At 44.7% G+C, this 20,323-nt stretch overlaps 1 protein-coding gene across 1 annotated transcript in view; it reads left to right on the top strand.

Moving 5' to 3' along the window:
• LOC126458185 (farnesol dehydrogenase-like) overlaps positions 1-18,083 on the top strand; it is a 48,586-nt gene extending 30,503 nt beyond the window's left edge. The window contains exons 3-6 of the mRNA XM_050095061.1: positions 2,484-2,613; positions 2,698-2,827; positions 6,984-7,130; positions 17,936-18,083. Of these exons, the coding sequence (XP_049951018.1) occupies positions 2,484-2,613; positions 2,698-2,827; positions 6,984-7,130; positions 17,936-17,989 (461 nt within the window). The 3' untranslated portion in view covers positions 17,990-18,083. The remainder of the gene's footprint in view (positions 1-2,483; positions 2,614-2,697; positions 2,828-6,983; positions 7,131-17,935) is intronic.
• The last annotated feature ends 2,240 nt before the right edge of the window (positions 18,084-20,323 follow it).

Raw genomic sequence — 20,323 nt, 5'->3', positions numbered from 1 at the left:
TATCAAGTGAGAGAATGTGAAGATCATATGTGTGATGTTTGAAGACGTTGCAGTTGCATAAAACCCTTAGGTAGGCGGAGCTGAATTACTGTGTATAAGTAGAGCAGTGACGAGTGGGAATCACTCTAGTGACGATACGAGCTGCAAAAGGGAAAAGGCACTGACATAACCGACTTTGGCAAAGCACATATTATTATGGCCTGGCCTCCTGAAACGAGCATATAGGAAAAGGCTAAGCTGGTCGGTTGTTCCCATGCTGCTGTCGCGAGCATGTGTGGAAAATGACTGAAGGACGGCGAAATTATGAGTAGACAACGAGGTGATGGACGTCTGTGCCTCGATGAGAATGGAGGCTTGCCGACTCTGTTAAGCAGGATAGGCGGCGACCTGTGGCAGATATGACGACATAGTACAATGCTGGAGCAGGCGTAAGTGTTTCAGGAAACACTGTTCAGCGCGCATAGGCCTTCACAACAAATGAACTGCCCGTCTCCTCATGTTCACACAACACTATCGACAAGTACGAATGCAGTGTACACGGCGCATCGAGATAAAACCAGCTGGCCGCGGTGGCCGTGCGGTTCTAGGCGCTTCAGTCAGGAATCGTGGAACTGCTACGGTCGCAGGTTCGAATCCTGTCTCGGGCATGGATGTGTGTGATGTCCTTAGGTTAGTTAGGTTTAAGTAGTTCTAAGTCCAGGGGACTGATGACCAAAGATGTTCAGTCCCATAGTGCTCAGAGCCTTTTGAACCATTTTTTTGAGATTCCTTGTCACACCAGATCGATGGTCGTCTTCGGATACACCGTCATCCAGGCTAATAGCTGATCGAAATATGTACCACGCCAAAGACGCAGACCCATGGTGGCAGTATTTGCTTATTCACATGGGCTTCCGTGGGATCTGTGGTAGTAATCAGAGGCCTCATGATAGCTGTGGACCACATTAACATTGATATGGACCACCTGCATTCCTTCATGTTGTATTCCCGACAGATGTTGCATGTTCCAGCAGGGTAACTGTCCTTGTCACTAGACCAGAATCGTGCTACATCGGTTTGAGTAGCATGATAGTGAATTCGAGTTGATGTCCTGGCCACCAAATTCACCTGATCTGAACCCGACGGAACAGGCGTCAGAAGCGACTTCTAATCAAGCTGCGGGCCTATGGGGTATCGTCTCAGTTGTGCGACTGGATTCGTGATTTCCTGTCAGGTAGGTCGCAGTTCGTAGTAATAGACGGCAAATCATTGAGTAAAACTGAAGTGATATCAGGTGTTCCCCAGGGAAGCGTCCTGGGACCTCTGTTGTTCCTGATCTATATAAATGACCTGGGTGACAATCTGAGCAGTTATCTTAGGTTGTTCGCAGATGATGCTGTAATTTACGTCGTGTAAGGCCATCCGAAGACCAGTATCAGTTGCAAAGCGATTTAGAAAAGATTGCTGTATCGTGTGGCAGGTGGCAGTTGACGCTAAATAACGAAAAGTGTGAGGTGATCCACATGAGTTCCAAAAGAAATCCGTCGGAATTCGATTACTCGATAAATAGTACAATTCTCAAGGCTGTCAATTCAACTAAGTACCTGGGTGTTAAAATTACGAACAACTTCAGTTGGAAAGACCACATAGATAATATTGTGGGGAAGGCGAGTCAAAGGTTGCGTTTCATTGGCAGGACACTTAGAAGATGCAACAAGTCCGCTAAAGAGACAGCTTACTCTACACTCGTTCGTCCTCTGTTAGGGTATTGCTGTGCGGTGTGGGATCCTTACCAGGTGGGATTGACGGAGGACATCGAAAGGGTGCAAAAAAGGGCAGCTCGTTTTGTATTATCACGTAATAGGGGAGAGAGTGTGGCAGATATGATACGCGAGTTGGGATGGAAGTCATTAAAGCAAAGACGTTTTTCGTCGCGCCGAGATCTATTTACGAAATTTCAGCCACCAAATTTCTCTTCCGAATGCGAAAATATTTTGTTGAGCCCAACCTACATAGGTAGGAATGATCATCAAAATAAAATAAGAGAAATCAGAGCTCGAACAGGGAGGTTTAGGTGTTCGTTTTTCCCGCGCGCTGTTCGGGAGTGGAATGGTAGAGAGATAGTATGATTGTGGTTCGATGAACCTTCTGCCAAGCACTTAAATGTGAATTGCAGAGCAATCATGCAGATGTAGATGTAGATGTAGATGTAGATGAACGACATGTGGGACGCTGTCAGGCGTCAGTTCCACACCGACAAAGCACAAGCCTGTAATTCGCGTTTCTTGTGCGTAGATATGTGGTACGACATACCCCTGAAAACATGACAACGACTTGTCGAATCAATGCCATGCTGGACAGCATCTGTATTTCGTTCTAAACTTGGACCAGAAGGCTATTGAGCATGGTGGTCGTAGTGTTTGAGCTCATCAGTGCACAGTGCTGAAACTTGCAATGTCAGGTCAGACCTATCCTGGGTAATGCGTGTGGCTGTGTATGTGCAGAGGGCAGCACAGAGGAGTTCCGCCGCATGCTGGAGGTAAACGTGCTGGGTCTGACGCTGTGCACCAAGGAAGCCGTTAACCTGATGCGCGCCAAGGGCATCGACGACGGCCACATCGTCAACATCGGCAGGTAACGCTCGCCTCTCTTCTCCCACCAGCCTGCTGCTCACGCTAATCATTGCCTCATTACTACTTTTGTGTTGTGTGCTTGCAGCGTGGCGGGCCACTGGCTACCCCTTATGTCGGAGGGGGCCTTCTACTACGGCACCAAGCACGCGGTCAGGGTGCTGTCCGAGGGCCTCCGCCGCGAGTTCCTCCAGCGGGACTCCAGCATGAGGGTCACTGTGAGTACTCCCACCAACTTAGAATCTCTCCTGAAGCACTAAACTCCAGTATTTCCTGGCACATTGTAGTACCTACATCTTCATACATATTCTACAAGCACCCACACAGTGCGTGGCGCAGGGTATCCTGTACCTCTATTAGTCTTACACTTTGCTATTCCCCTTGGAAATGGAGGGAGGGGAAACGACTTCTGTATGCCTACGTATGATCCCTGATTTCTCTTCTCTTCATCGTCCTTACGTGACACATACACTGACATGAGAATGTAAGACGTCACTTTGTAAACCCTAGACCGTTCACAAACAAATCTGAAATACAGTAATTGCTCTATATATATTCAGGATCAGCCGGGAGTGTCGACGAGCAGGAAGCACTAACTTTCCGTACACTGAGGTGGCAGAAATTATGGGATTGGGACATGCACATATACAGACGGAGGTAGTACCGCGTACACAAGGTTTAAAAGAGCAGTGCATTGGCGGAGCTCTCATTTGTACTCATGCGATTCACTTGAAAAGGTTTCCAACGTGATTATTGCTGCACGAAAATGGCTCTGAGCACTACGGGACTTAAGTTCTGAGGTCATCAGTCCCCTAGAACTTAGAACTACTTAAACCTAACCAACCTAAGGACATCACACACATCCATGCCCAAGGCAGGATTCGAACCTGCGACCGTAGCGGTCACGCTGTTCCAGACTGTAGCGCCTAGAACCGCTCGGCCACTCCGGCCGGCTATTGCTGCACGACTGGAATTAACAGACTTCGAACTCGGAATGGTAGTTGGAACTGTACTCATGGGACATTCCATTTCGGAAATAGGGAATTCAATATTCAGAGATCCACAGTGTCAAGAGTCTGCCGAGAACATCAAGTTTCAGGCATTACCTCTCACCACGGACAATGCAGTGACCGTCGGTCTTCACTTAACGACCGAGAGCAGCGGCGTTAGCGTAGAGTTGTCAGTGCTAACAGTCAAGAAACACTGTGGGATGTATGACAAATGTATCTGTTAAGATAGTACTGCGAAATTTGGCGTTAAAATGGGTACGACAGTAGACGACCGAAACGAGTGCCTTTACTAATAGCACGATATCGCCTGCAGCAGCTTGTGCCACATTGGTTGTACCCTAGAAAACTGGAAAACCGTGGCGTGGTCAGATGAAGCTCGATTTCACTTGATAAGAGCTGATGGTAGGGTTGGAATGGGGCTCAGCCCCCACGAAGCCATGGACCCAAGTTCTCAACAAGGCACTGTGCAATCTGGTGATGTCTCCATAATAGCGTTGGCTGTGTTCAAATGAAATCGACTAGATTCCCTAATACAACTCAACCGATTATTGACTGCAAATGGCTATGTTCGGCTACTTGGAGACCATTTACAGCAAACAACTGTGGACTTTTTATGAATGAAAATGCGTCATGTAACTGGGCCACATTTTTTTGTGATGGGTTTGAAGAAAATTCTGCACAATTCGAGCAAACTATTTCGCCACTCACATCGCCTGTTCTTAATCCCATCACACGTTCAAGGGACATAATAGAGAGGTCAGTTCGTGCACGATACTCTGCACCAGCAACATTTTCGCAGTTATGGACCGTTATGGGAGGGGGGCGGGACACAGCATTGCTCAGTATTTCTACGGGAGACTTCCAGTTGCTGCATTACGTCGGGCAAAAAGAGATCCGACACGATATTAGGAGGTGCCCCATGGGTTTTGTCACCTCAATTTAAACTGGTAGCAGTAGAACCGTTCAGCAGTCGGTTCGTATTTGTAATCACTTTTTGGTAAAAACATTTGTCATCATTCGGTATAGTTCTTACGTTTTTACGGAGCGTCAACCCACGGCCACGGTGACCCACTTAGCCGGTACGATGTGCCTCGTCCTGCGACACCGTTTCAAGAACCACTACCGCTCACTGACTCAACTGCATTTGGCAACAATATCTCTCGCTGGATGCACTCGGCGCTTAACAGTCGGTTCTGTACCTAACCTCGAACTGTGCCACCAAATATTATTACCTCTGAGTATGAGACCGTTGATCCCTTACAATGTCAACAAAGTACTCGTGAATTCTGTTAGGTAAACTTAAAGAACCCGTATCTGCGTAAGATTGCTCCGCCGTTATACTGCCACTAACGTACATTTTATTTAGCGTAAATAATAATAATTAGGTATGGCTCAAAAGCCTGTTGCAGGATTTTCAGTTGGACGCCACTCCGGCGATTAGAGATCGTGAAAACGCGGTAAGAGAGATTAGGGTGCGTAGAGAGGCATAGAGACACTTTTCCCTCGCTCAATACGCGAATGGAGTAGGGTAGAAAATTGATAATATTGGTACGATGTACCCTCCGCCATGCACTGTACAGTGACTTGCTCAGTATAAATGTCGGCGAGGACTGGAAAAGAGTGCACGTCACACCTGTTTTAGAGGAAGGATAAGAAGAGGAATACAAGGAATTATAACCGCGCGGGATTGCCGAGCGGTCTGCGGCGCTGCTGTCATGGACTGTGCGGCTGATCCCGGCGGAGGTTCGAGTCCTCCCTCGGGCATGGGTGTGTGTGTTAATTTAGGTTAAGTAGTGTGTAAGCTTAGGGACTGATGACCTTAGCAGTTAAGTCCCATAAGATTTCACACACGTTGAACAAGGAATTACAACCGACTAGTATTAATAGGCTCATTAGATTGCTTCAGTTACAATGTAGACTCGATGTTCGCAATCGCGAAGTAATAACATACACACAGACTAGACATTAAAAAATTCTACTAGCCGGTCACTGTTGTTGCCTGAGGCCTCAGGCAACAACAGTGACCGGCTAGTAGAATTTTTTAATCCTATATTGCAACCTGACGACACGCAAGTGATATAATTACGGGTTTCGACTTATTAAGGAGCCATCATCAGGTGATTTGAAGACGTTACACATTGACTCGTCAATTGAATCAAACATATCTGCACTCTGTTTGTTTCAAATACCGCGAGCGCCTGTCGGGGTATCTTCCATCTTCCATCACCTGATGATGTCTCCATACTATCCTGAAACAGGTAATTGTATCACTTGTCTGACCTGTGGCTGACATTGTTGTTCTTGTGGTCTTCAGTCTGAAGACCAGTTTAATGCTGCTTTCCATGCTACTCTATCCTGTGCAAACCTCTTCATCTCCGAATAACTACTGCAACCTACATCCTTCTGAATCTACTTACTGTATCATCTCTTAGTCTTCCTCTACGATTGTTACCGCCCACGCTTCCCTACATAGTGTATGCTGCTAGAATGAGGAAACGAAAGCGGGAACTCTTAGTGGAGTTCACTCAGACGTCATTGTTTCCTTTATAACAGCATTGGCACCTCTCCATTGCAAAGTATCACCACCATCCTTGTCATAATGTTTATCCCTTGCTACCTAAAGAATTCTTCAGAACTTGTCTATGTTTTCTGGCCTTCAGCTCTTCACAAGCATGTTGATCAGATCGTCCCATTAATATTTTCTTATTTCATCTTTTGGTAACTTTCTTGGACCACCTCCCATTAATTCACCTGACGCTATGCTACTTCCACCTATCTTCCATACTCACTACAGTCGTAATTAAGCCTTCCTCTTCAGTATATTGCTTGACCTGTTTTTATCTTTTACTGCCCCTCCTGCTAACTACCAACATGCATCCCTACAACCGTCGCTGAACTTGTACCGGGACTGCAGACACGCGCCTGCAAACAAACAAACAAAAGCTTAATTAGGAACCTCTGTTTTTGGAAGTGATAATTAAAAATTTACTGGGCAGCCTCGTATTTTGTTTATTTTAAAATGAAGTCTCGCTAATGTCGTTAGGGTTGCTACATCATCTGTACCTACGTGTAAACTGTATCGCCGGCCTCTGTGGCCGAGCGGTTCTAGGCGCTTCAGTCCGGAACCGCGCTGCTGCTGCGGTCGCAGGTTCGAATCCTGCCTCGGGCATGGATGTGTGTGATGTTCTTAGCTTAGTTACGTTTAAGTAGTTCTAAAGTTCTAAGTCTAGGGCACTTATGATCTCAGATGTTAAGTCCCATAGTGCTTAGAGCCATTTGAACCATTTTAAACTTATCAGAAGTTTACCTGGATGGCGTAAGTAACTGTGGTCCGTAGTCGTGTTGATTTTGCTTCGCCTTTCAGGAGATCAGCCCCGGCCTGGTGGCCACGGACATCTTCGACAACCTGCAGCTCTTCTCGCGGGAAGCGATGCTGAAGCATCCGCACATCACGCCGGAGGACATCGCCGACGCCGTCATCTACGTCCTGGGCGCCCCGCCCTCTGTGCTGGTACGTAGGTGTCCACTCTAGAAACTTCCCAACACCGAAACGAGAGCACCCGGTCCAGAGAGTGAACTGCGTGCCATTCCACTAAACCAGCTACTCTATGTCATTTAAGTAATCCTTCACCCATATACACTCCTGGAAATGGAAAAAAGAACACATTGACACCGGTGTGTCAGACTCACCATACTTGCTCCGGACACTGTGAGAGGGCTGTACAAGCAATGATCACACGCACGGCACAGCGGACACACCAGGAACCGCGGTGTTGGCCGTCGAATGGCGCTAGCTGCGCAGCATTTGTGCACCGCCGCCGTCAGTGTCAGCCAGTTTGCCGTGGCATACGGAGCTCCATCGCAGTCTTTAACACTGGTAGCATGCCGCGACGGCGTGGACGTGAACCGTATGTGCAGTTGACGGACTTTGAGCGAGGGCGTATAGTGGGCATGCGGGAGGCCGGGTGGACGTACCGCCGAATAGCTCAACACGTGGGGCGTGAGGTCTCCACAGTACATCGATGTTGTCGCCAGTGGTCGGCGGAAGGTGCACGTGCCTGTCGACCTGGGACCGGACCGCAGCGACGCACGGATGCACGCCAAGACCGTAGGATCCTACGCAGTGCCGTAGGCGACCGCACCGCCACTTCCCAGCAAATTAGGGACACTGTTGCTCCTGGGGTATCGGCGAGGACCATTCGCAACCGTCTCCATGAAGCTGGGCTACGGTCCCGCACACCGTTAGGCCGTCTTCCGCTCACGCCCCAACATCGTGCAGCCCGCCTCCAGTGGTGTCGCGACAGGCGTGAATGGAGGGACGAATGGAGACGTGTCGTCTTCAGCGATGAGAGTCGCTTCTGCCTTGGTGCCAATGATGGTCGTATGCGTGTTTGGCGCCGTGCAGGTGAGCGCCACAATCAGGACTGCATACGACCGAGGCACACAGGGCCAACACCCGGCATCATGGTGTGGGGAGCGATCTCCTACACTGGCCGTACACCACTGGTGATGGTCGAGGGGACACTGAATAGTGCACGGTACATCTAAACCATCATCGAACCCATCGTTCTACCATTCCTAGACCGGCAAGGGAACTTGCTGTTCCAACAGGACAATGCACGTCCGCATGTATCCCGTGCCACCCAACGTGCTCTAGAAGGTGTAAGTCAACTACCCTGGCCAGCAAGATCTCTGGATCTGTCCCCCATTGAGCATGTTTGGGACTGGATGAAGCGTTGTCTCACGCGGTCTGCACGTCCAGCACGAACGCTGGTCCAACTGAGGCGCCAGGTGGAAATGGCATGGCAAGCCGTTCCACAGGACTACATCCAGCATCTCTACGATCGTCTCCATGGGAGAATAGAAGCCTGCATTGCTGCGAAAGGTGGATATACACTGTACTAGGGCCGACATTGTGCATGGTCTGTTGCCTGTGTCTATGTGCCTGTGGTTCTGTCAGTGTGATCATGTGATGTATCTGACCCCAGGAATGTGTCAATAAAGTTTCCCCTTCTTGGGACAATGAATTCACGGTGTTCTTATTTCAATTTCCGGGAGTGTAGTATTTAATAAGTCGAGACTGGAAAAAGTGACATGAGTTATTTACAAAAGAATGGAAAGATTGGTAGAAGCCGACCTTGGGGAAGAACATTTTCAGTTCCGGTGAAAAGTACTAACCCGCGAGACAATGACCATCCTACAACTAATCTTACGAGGGTCACTCCAAAAGAAAGGCACACTATTTTTTTTTTAAATCCATCTTTCATTCTACATGTTTGAAAGTTTTACAGTGTGTAGATACATCCTTTAGGAACAATATTTTCATTTCTACACATAATTTCCATCCCTCTCAACTGCCATCTTGGAACCAGCGCCTGTATACCCGCACGGTAAAATTCTGGACCAACCTGTTGGAGCCACTGTTTGGCAGCGTGCACAAGGGAGTCATCATCTTCAAACCTTGTTCCTCGAAGAGAGTCTTTCAGTTTCCCAAAGAGATGATAGTCAAATGGAGCCAGGTCAGGACTGTAAGGCGGGTGTTTCAGTGTCATCCATCCGAGTTTTGTGATCGCTTCCATGGTTTTTCGACTGACATGTGGCCGTGCACAGTTGTTCAACAGCAAAACATCCTGCTTTTGCCGATGTGGTCCAACACGACTCAGTCGATCTTGAAGTTTCTTCAGTGTCGTCACATATGCATCAAAATTTATGGTGGGTCTACTTGGCATGATGTCCACAAGCAAAAGTCCTTCAGAATCGAAAAACACTGTAGCCATAGCTTTTACAGCAGAAGATGTGGTTTTGAATTTTTTTTCTTGGGTGAATTTACATGATGCCATTCCATTCATTGCCTCTTCGTCTCTAGTGAAAAATGATGGAACCAGTTTTACCTGTCACAATTCTTCCAAGAAACTCATCTCCACCATTCTCGTACTGTTCCAAAAGTTCACCACATACGGTTTTTCTTGTTTCTTTGTGAGCCACTGTCAACATCCTGGGAACCCACCTAGCACAAACCTTTTTTAATGCCAACACTTTCAGTATTCTGCAAACACTTCCTTCCTCTATCCTAACGTAGCGTGACAATTCGTTCACTGTGATGCGTCTGTCAGCAGTCGCCAATTCGTTAACCCTCTGCACATTGTCTGGAGTGTGTGCAGTACAAGGCCTGCCGCTGCGAGGACAATCCTCAATACTGCCGTGCCCGCTTTCATCAAATAACCTGCTTGCCCATCGACAGCAGCATCTCCATACACCTTTTTCAACCTCTTGTGGATGTTTCTCACTGTCTCGTTTTCACAGCACAGGAATTCTATGACAGCACGTTGCTTCTGACGAACGTCAAGTGTAGCAGCCATCTTGAAGGCATGCTGACATGCTGTGACGGCGCCACTCACGGGAACAGGTTGAACTAAGTTTGAAAACAAGCGGGAAGGATGTATCTACACACTGTAAAACTTTCACACATGCAGAATGGCAACTGTATTCTTTCAAAAATAGTGTGCATTTCTTTTGGAGTGACTCTCGTGGAAGATACGAGGGGCGTTCAGTAGCTAATGCAACACATTTTTTTCTGAAAGCAGGTTGCTTTTATTCAGGATTCCAATACACCATATTCCCCCCCCCCCCCCCCCCCCACACACACACACTTTTTTCGTTACAAAATCCTATTTTTCAGTATAACCTCAGTTCAATGGAGTGGCCTTACGCCACCTTACTAGGAGGACTTATATGCCCTACTGTACTACTCTACTGGTCGATGTCGGAGCCATCGTCTTGCTGCGTCAATAACCTCCCCATCATCTGCGTACTTCTTCCCGCGGACTGCGTCGTTCCTTGGGCCAAATAGACGGAGGTTCGAAGGTGCGAGATCCGGGCTGTGGGGTGGACAACGAAGAACGGTCCAATGAAGTTTTGTGAGCACCTCTCGAGTGTACAGACCTGTCTGAAGCCTTGCGTTTTCACGGAGAAGGATAAGTTCGTTGCACTTTTGTGGTGACTAACACGCTGAAGTTGTTTCCTCAATTTCTTGAGGATAACACGTAAACTTCAAAGTTGTTCGTTGCATCATGAAGGAGGACACCAAACAGAATAACCCCTTCAGAGTTCCAGAAGGCCGTCACCGTGACTTTACTGGTTGAGGGAGCAGGTTTGAACATTTTATTCGGAGGAGAGGTGGGGTGGTACCACTCCTGTTTGAAATGATGAAGCCACGTTTCATCGCCTGTGACGATGTTCGAACAAAAAACAGTCACGATCAGCCTCATAACACGCAAGCAATGTCGCACCCATGTTCCCTCGTTGCTCGTTATGGTCTTTTGTTAGCGGCGAGGAACACAATGGGCACAAACCTTTGAGCACCCCAACTGGCAGACGAATGTGTCAGCACTGCCGACAGAGACGCCCAGTTGAGAGCGAGGTGTTTGACTGAGAACCATCTATCACCTAGAGTGAGAGTCAATTATTCAAAAACAGTCTTAATCGCATTTATTATTATTATTATACCGTCAACCGGTTTCAACCCGACGTAGGGGTCATCTTCCATTGGTCGACTGCTGGTGGTGTCACTCCTGTCATTCCTGCCGTTATGTAGACAAGAGTGACACCACCAGCAGTCGACCAATGGAAGATAACCCCTACGTCGGGATGAAACCGGTTGGCGGTACAATAATAATAAATGTGATTAAGACTGTTTTTGAATAATTCATTATCATACTAATCGCTGCTTCCTCTCCACAACCATGTTGTCCAAAAAAATAGAGGGAGAATGTCCGCACGTTCTGACATTGCAGGAGTCACGACTGTGTGCGGCTGACCGGCACGAGGGAGATCGTGCAGATTTTCGTGACCATGTTGCGATGTTAAACTGACGCCCCGCCCAACGAAGCACCATACCTTTGTTCACTGCCAGGTCTCTGTAGACATTCTGCAAGCGCCTATGAATATCTGCGATGCTCCGGTTTTCCGCCAAAATAAACTCAGTGACAGCTCTTTGCTTGGAACGCGTCCCTGTTACAAACGCCATTTTGAGGTTATGTATAGCGCAGCCACCTATTGGAACTACATGAAACTATAGGGGCTGTCGTACGATTTTGCCACTATGTCCCACAACAAATTTGCATTTTTTCAACCGAAATTGGCCGAGAAAAAATTTGTTGCATTACCCCTTAGAGACTCCTCTCGTAGATTGAATAAAGTGAAACTTACTTTTTAGCATCTGTAGTTTTAGAGAGCTGTTGACAATGTAAAGTGGAATATGTTTCTTTATTGTGGGACCTGCAGCATTTATTATATCACAGGAGGACATTATGCACCCCCTGTCGGTCCCCCCCTCCCCCCCTCCACTTCGTTTTTCCTCTCCTCACCCCTTTTCCCCCCTCATCTGTCCAGGTCCCCTCCCCCCCCCCCCCCCCATCTGCCCTTGGCTGTGGTGAGTCATCTTCGTGCCAACTTTTTAGTGCAGTGTTTCAAGTGAATGTTAAGTGTTGTGCGTCTTTTCCGAAGTGTTGTGAACGGAAATCATACTGTCGCTGGGAGTGATTTTTATATCTCTCGCGAACAGAAACTAGACTGTCGCCGTGTTTTTTTAATTGTTTGTCTACTATTTTACCCGTTCTGCTTCCTGTGTATTTTATTAGCATCGCCAACCGTTTGTTTTGTGTTTGAACTTTCACAATTTTCCACCATTTTACAATTTATGTTGGCGTTTTTGTCCCCTGCTTTTATTGTTTATTATCTTCTTCTTATGTTTTAAAAATTCTGTAGGCTGAAGAGCGGCGAACTAAGCTGCTACCAGCCCGCCCCCTTCGGGGTAAATCGAAACTCAATAAAGAAAAAAAAAGAGACATTATGCAGACAACTGGTAGACAGTACGCTGCTTGATATTTTATTTTGGTATATAAGCTTAGTTTGGCTTTATTGCCTTCAACAGCACACGTCCTGACGTTGTAGATGGACATATGTTAACTATGACTAAACTGTTATTGCTGGTCTGTAGATATTGGATGTAATTTCTTTTTTCAGTAACGTTTTATGGTAGACAAAAGTAAACTACTAGCTGTCAAACTTAAATTTCCAGAACTGTCAAAACAACAAAAAACGTCTTATAATATACTTGCAACAACTTTAAAATGTTACTGAAAAAGTATTACACTTAACAATTACAGACAGCAGCAATAGTTCACTCAAAGTTGACATATACCCATCTACAACGTCAGGACACGTGCTGATGAAGGCAATAAAGCCGAAATAAGCTTATACACTAAAATAAAATATCAAGAAACATATGGTCTACCAATTCTCTGGATTACAAGAATATATTCTGAAGGTGTTGTTGTTGTAACCTTCAATCCGATGAGTGGTTTGATCGAGCTCCCCACGCAACTGTATTCTGTGCGAGCCTCTCTATCACTGCTGGAAGTTCTGCAGTCTACATTCATGAGACTCTGGTTACTGTGTTGGTCTGCTTCTGCAATCTGTAGCACCCGCCCCTCCCTCCATTAACAAATTGAAGAATCTTTGATGCCTCAGAGCGTGTACTATCATCTAATTCCTTCCTTTAGTCAAATTGCGCCGTAAATTCCTTTTCTTGGTTCAGTACTTTCTCATTAATCATCAGATCTCTCTACACACCAATCTTCCCACTGAAGGCCGCTAGAACAACATAACGTATTACGCGAGAAGTATGATTTAATTAGCTTGTTAAACATACTGGTCGTAGTTTTCTCTTTCATTTTCTTGCGAAATTTAGAACGCAGTTTGACTCCTTCGTAGAAAATGCTGGCTTTGTTTCATTTTCTCGATGCGTTTATGTTAACTCCGGCTCTCGCACCAATCCGATCTGTTAGTGTGATAATACTAACGTTTATCTTAACGTGCATAATGGATTGATAGATTTTCTCAGATAGTACAATCAGAAACTACAATTCTTCAATTAGATTTTTACCTGTAGCCGAAATATTGGTTTCTCCTTACTATTCTTATTGCTCTTTTTTGCACTTTGAGTGTTACTTCCTTTTTATCTGTAAAATGTGATACCACAGCTATAAACTGAGTGTAAGTAAGACTATTATGCGACTGCAATCCACTTGTTGCAGCCTAGCGGTGACACCAGTTTGTGCAGAATCAGATGGACTGTACAAAGTGATATGAATAATATTAAAACTTGTGAACGGAAACAGAATCTTTGTAAATGGACCAACTACCCGTTTCTCACGAGTTACAACTTGTTTCCGACTTGTAATGAACAAGCACATGTCATGCGCAACAGTCGAAGTGAAATGCATCCATTTGTGCTGCTTGCCTTATAAAATCACGTACAAAGATTCGATTTTATTGAGATCAGGAGATTGATGAGGCCAAACAAGGTGTTGGACTTCATGTTTTTTAGTCATCGGTCTTCTGACTGGTTTGATGCCCTCCCCCCCACCCCCCACCCTCCCACGAATTCTTCCCTTGTGCCAACCTTTTCACCTCAGAGAATAGCAATTGCAACCTACGTCGTCAATTATATGTTGGATGTATTCCAATCTCTGTCTAACTCTATAGTTTTTGCCCTCTACAGCACTCTTTAGTAGCAAGGAAGTCATTCCCTGATGTTTTAACAAATGTCCTATCATCCTGACCCTTCCGCTTGTCAGTATTTTCCACATATTCACCGAGCGAGTTCGCGCAGTGGCTAGCACACTGGACTCGCATTCGGGAGGACGACGGTTCAATCCCGCGTCCGGCCATCCTGATTTAGGTTTTCCGTGATTTCCCTAAATCGCTCCAGGCAAATGCCGGGATGGTTCCTTTTAAAGGGCACGGCCGACTTCCCTTTCCGTCCTTCCGTAATCCGACGAGACCGATGATCTCACTGTTTGGTCTCTTCCCCCAAACAGCCCACCACATATTCCTTTCCTCCCCGATTCTGCGCAGAACCTCCTCATTCCTTACCTTATCTGTCCACCTAATTCTCAGCATTCGTCTGTAGCACCTCATTCCAAATGCTTCGATTCTCTTCTGTTCCGGTTTTCCCACAGTCCATGTTTCACTATCATGCAATGCTGTACTCCAGACGTACTTTCTCAGAATTTTCTCCCTGAAATTAAGGCTAATGTTTGATACCAGCAGTCTTCTCTTGGCCAGGAAGGCCCTTATTGCCATTGCGAGTCTGCTTTTGATGTCGTCCTTGCTCCGTCCGTCACTGATTATTTTACTTACTAGGTAGCAGAATTCCTTAACTTCATCTACTTCGTGGCCATCAATCCTGATGTTAAGTATCTCGCTGTTCGCATTTCTTCTGCTTCTCATTACTTTCGTCTTTCTTCGGTTTCCTCTCGATCCATATTCTGTATTCATTAGATTGTTCATTCCATTCAGCACATCATGTAATTCCTCTTCACTTTCACTCAGGATAGCAATGTCGTCAGCGTATCGTATCACTGATATCCTTTCACCTTGAATTTTAATTCTACGCCTGAACATTACTTTTATTTCGATCATTGCTTCTTCGATGTACAAATTAAACATCAGGGGGGAAGGGGGGAGGGGAAGACTACATTCCTGTCTTACCCCCTTTCTAATCCGAGGGCTTCGGTCTTGGACTTCATCATCGGATGGCAAAGAGAAGACCAAGACTAGAGCTTCATTGAATCCTAGCCACACTTCACAATAGAACGGTGATAGTCAACACGATATGCTTGCTGGCACCCTCTAAACGTGAACACGTTGGATACATGATGGACCCCAGTTCATACCTACACCGGATTGAAGGCTGTGCTGTTGACAAGTGGGATCTGTTGCCTCATTTGTTTTTCCGCGCATTCTCCCCTCCTACTGGAGAGTACAAGAGTACAGCATGACTCCACAGTCCAGGCAATCTTTCTTTTAAAGAGAAATTCGTTAACGTAGAGTGTAGATTTAAGTGTCAGGAAGTCCTTTCTTAAAGTATTTGTGTGGAGTGTACCCATCAGTGCAAGTGAAGCATGGATGATAAACAGTTTAGATAAGAGGAGAATAGAAGCTTTTGAAATGTGGTGCTACAGAAGAATGCTGAAGGTTAGATGGGTAGATCACGTAACTAATGAGGAGGTACTGAATAGAATTGGGGAGAAGAGAAATTTGTGGTACAACCTGACAAAAAGAATGGATCGGTTGGTAGGACACATTCTGAGACAGCAAGGGATCAACAATTTAGTACTGGAGGGAACTGTGTGGGGTAAACATAGTAAAGAGAGGCCAAGAGATGAATACAGAAGGCGGATTCAGAGGGATGTACATTGCAGTAGCTACTTGGAGATAAAGAGGCTCGCACAGGATAGAGTAGCATGGAGAGCTGCATCAAACCAGTCTTCGGACTGAAGACCACAACAACAATAATGTTGGGAATGAGATTTATTCGCGAATGACTGGGAGACTTCTAGATTACTCGGCTTCCTATATACTTAATCCTATGCCTACCAGTTATTGCTTTGCGACAGGACCTTATTTAGGTCGACCATCTACTTTGTCAGTGTGACAACGCAACCATGACATTTCCTGGTACCTACTAATCTCTGGCTGTCACCTTCAGTACTTGGTGCTGAATAGCAAACGTTTCCCATATTCCACGGTTTTGCGATTACCATCGTTGCCGACCCACGTTGTACCTTTGTTTGAAAAAATAATAATTCTAACCAACATTTTGTGGAGGTAACCAACGTATTAAATTCTGGTGCCTCCCAGCGCTGTTGCAACTTTGACCAGTCACAGTTTTGTTATAGTTATTTAGTGACGAACTGATCACCGATAACACTAATACCTTCTGAGCTACAGCTATAAAACGCTGCTAATTTATTTCGTACGCTACTTGATAAGTTTATGTTCTGTGCTTCTTATAGTGTTTAATCTCTCAAAGTTGTTCTTTTTCGTTTGTAAGTATGTAGTTCAGCTCATTACAGTTTTTGCTGATGGTAAGAATTTATGTGTCTCTAAAATTATGTTCTGTATATCGCAAGTCCTTATTGCGAGTCAACTTTGGAACTAAATAAGAAAATCATGTTTGATTACATTATGTAACCAGTGGCAATTAAGGACAGTCATATTCTGCTCTCAGCCATAGAAATATGGAATCTGAGTCCTGATAGACCGACCAGTGAGTGCTATATCAGCTACCGGATGGATTATTAAGTGAATAGTACTCTGACGGTGATCATGTAAGTGATGATCAGGCATTTTCTCGATGTGGCTGTTGTCAATGGAAAAGCCAGAACGAATTTAGAATTCATCTCATTGTAGGGCTTATGGGGGCAATCAGTGTATTCGCTGACAACAAAAACACATAAAACGCTACACGTCAGATGCTGCACACCATACGTTCCACACTGAAAGAGTACACACCATTGCAAAGGGAAAATCGAAAAGGTGTGCGCCATGTAGCGCAGTGCGACATCCCAATCATAAAAAATGGATGTACCTGACAGGTGGTGTTTGACTCCGTACGAACACAACAAGAACTGCTTTTTACAGCATCACAAAAACTGAACAAACCTGATTTACCAGTGGTTTCACTGCGAGACCACTTACAACATACACACACGCGCAAAATTTCCTCTGAAAGTAATGAATAAATAACGTTGATCTGACATACACCTGGTTGTACCTGCGATAAGAAAATAATAATTCTAGCAAGTGGAATGGAATGATCGCATTGCATTGATGGCCAGGAGTCCCCCACCTGGGGAAGTTCGGCCGCCGACTTCCAAATCTTTTCAGTTGACACCACAGTGGGTGACTTGGGTGTCGATGATTATGAAGTGATGATGAGGGCAGCAACAGCACGCAGTCCCCGAGTGGAGAAAAATCTGCAACCCTGCTGGGACATCGAATATGGGCCCGCTGTATGGTTGTCAGATGCACTGACCACTCAGCTAAGGTAAAGGACGGTCGAACAGATATTTTCTTGCTGCTAAACAAGGTGTTAAAATCTGGTGCTTCGCAGCGCTGAAGCAATCTTGTTCAGTCACAGCTTTGTGATACTCATTCAGTGATAGAATTATCACTCATTACCCAGACATTAACACCTCCTGCGCAACAGCCATGAAACGTTGCTAATGACATTCCGAACACTACTTTACAAGTTTCAAAATATAATAGTACTGTTTCCTAAACTTCTAACAACCCTTCTCTCTCCCTACGAGAAAGAGGGCCACCTCTATTTCCTACTATTTCGCGTATTGTTCTGTCTGAGAACGTAATTTTTTTTTCCTGTTTGAAGATGCTGAAATACCATGCCGCGGTTGATGTCCTGCAATTGCTAGCTGAGGCTTGTCAGAGATCACTTTCACGTTTCAGGTGCACGAGATGATGGTGATGCCAGTCAAACAAAAGATGCTGACCGACATGTAACGGACACACTGTCTCCTTGCCGTGGGCACCTCACTGCACGCCGTTATGTTGATGTACATTGTCAGCATGGTCAAAATAAATGTATAATACCGACCTTCTCAATTTCTTCTTAATTTATCACCATGTTTTCCTACGTAACACATTATTTTCCACAGTGAATTCTTCGGCATTCATTATGAAATTTGGGACAAGAATATTTGGAGCTTTCGCCGAGGAGGGGTGACTTCCTGAATATATAAAGTGGTTATGGCGGTCTCAATGGCGGAAGAGGAACAATTTCCCAACGGCAGAGAGAGCGGAAGAGCTAACTCCAGGGCTTACTACCTTGGTTTTAATTTCGGATTCGGGGCAACCCGATCCCCCAATTTATTATCCAACAATTACTGCAAAGCATGATGGGAACGTCGTCAAAGATAGACACTACTCCAAGAGGTAGACCGAATGGCAAATCCTCCGTTGTTCGTAGAAACAATGCAAAGGGGTCAAAGGATTTTGGAGGACCCCAACCAACATGTATGCAGCCCTCAACACTGAAATTTAAGAAAGCAACTATGTTTGCAACCCTAAATGTAAACTCTCTAATTAAAGTAGGAAAATTGAAATTATTGATTGAAAAGCTGAACCAGAAAGAAATTTTAATATGTGCATTACAAGAAACAAGGTTTTTAGATGAAACTGCTTTAGATTTTGAAAACTATCGTTTATTTAAAGGAAAACCAGGTAAAATCTTAATGAAACAAATGCCATACCTGGGAACAGCATTTCTGGTACATCACTCAATTTTAGATTCAGTTACTAACTTCTACTCGAGTTCTGAGAGACTATCCATTCTTGAGATTAAATGTAAAAACAAAGGATACTCTATAATCAACTGTCATGCACCCATAAACCAGGACAACAAAAATAACCCGGAGAAAGTTGAAGAATTTTGGGAGATACTTGAAATGGAACTGGATAGATGCTCAAAGAAGAACATAAAAATGTTAGTAGGCGATTTTAACGCACAAATAGGAAGGGAGAAAAAATACCATGGAACAGTAGGCCTCTTCCCAGGTCACAAAAGAACTTCAAAAAATGGAGAAAGGCTTATAGAGGTATGTAGGCATTTCAACTTGAAAATAATGACAACACATTTCAAAAAGCTGAGCCGAAAAACTAAAACATGGAGATCACCAAATCCACTTCTCGGAGAATTCCAAATTGACCATGTGGCTATCTCACTTCATTGTCAAGAAGAAATTCAAAACACTAAAGTGCTGAAAAGCCTTGATGTTGATTCAGACCACTATTTGACTACGATTAAATTCAGACCACTCCCATTTCGAAAAGAGAAGAAAACCTTTTACAAAATTCCAAAATATAACACAGAAACTTTAAAAAATGAAGAAATTAAACAACGGTTTCAAAGAGCATTGCACAAAGATAGCGATGGCATATCCACAATAAATAAGGAAGCGGGATGGGAGGAGATCAAAAACGAAATAGTTGAAATAGCAAAAGAAAATTGTCTCGTGAAAAGAGTAAGAAGACATCCATGGTGGGACAATGAATGTGATGAGAACCTGGAGAAGAGACAGAAATTGTGGCAGAAATGGAACTCCACAAAAGATCCTCAAGATCTTGACAATTTTAAAATCCAGAGAAGAGAAACAGCCAAGCTTTTCCGTAATAAAAAAAGAAGACAATTTCAGGATAACCTAGAACAGATTGAGGAAGACTTTAAAAGAAATAATTCTAGAGATTTCTACAAAACTTTTAGAAAACAGCTAACCAAATACCAATCCCCAAATTTATGTTTTAAAGATGAAGAGAACAAGCTAGGTTTGACAAACAAGACTAATTGTGAAATATTAGCAAAATATTTCGAGAATCTACTAAATTGTGAACCACCCAAAGATAAAATGAGTTTTGAAAACCACCGAAATACTAATACCGAGTCAAAACCTCCAGACGCTGAAGAAATAAAACACATAATACACAGTCTAAAAAACAATAAAGCCCCAGGTGAAGACTCCATAGTACCAGAAATCCTAAAAATAATGGATACCAACCTCCCACAAGTTTTGGAACATATGTTTAAGAAGATCTGGGACGAAGAAAGAATTCCTGAAGGCTGGCAGTGTGCCCTGATACACCCACTACACAAAAAGGGGGATAAGATGAATGTTAATAATTATAGAGGGATCTCGCTACTACCAGTAGGATACAAAATTTTCTCAAGGAAATTACTTCAAATCGTGGAGCCAGTTCTGGATAAAAAAATAGGTGAATATCAAGCAGGTTTTAGACAAGGTAGATCCTGTGTTGAACAAATATTTAACCTGAAAACACTAA

The sequence above is a fragment of the Schistocerca serialis genome, chromosome 2 (genome assembly GCF_023864345.2).
Source record: "Schistocerca serialis cubense isolate TAMUIC-IGC-003099 chromosome 2, iqSchSeri2.2, whole genome shotgun sequence".
Lineage (NCBI taxonomy): Eukaryota > Metazoa > Arthropoda > Insecta > Orthoptera > Acrididae > Schistocerca > Schistocerca serialis.
The sequence above is the reverse complement of the archived record's forward strand: the minus strand, read 5'-3'. Positions and strand labels throughout refer to the sequence as shown.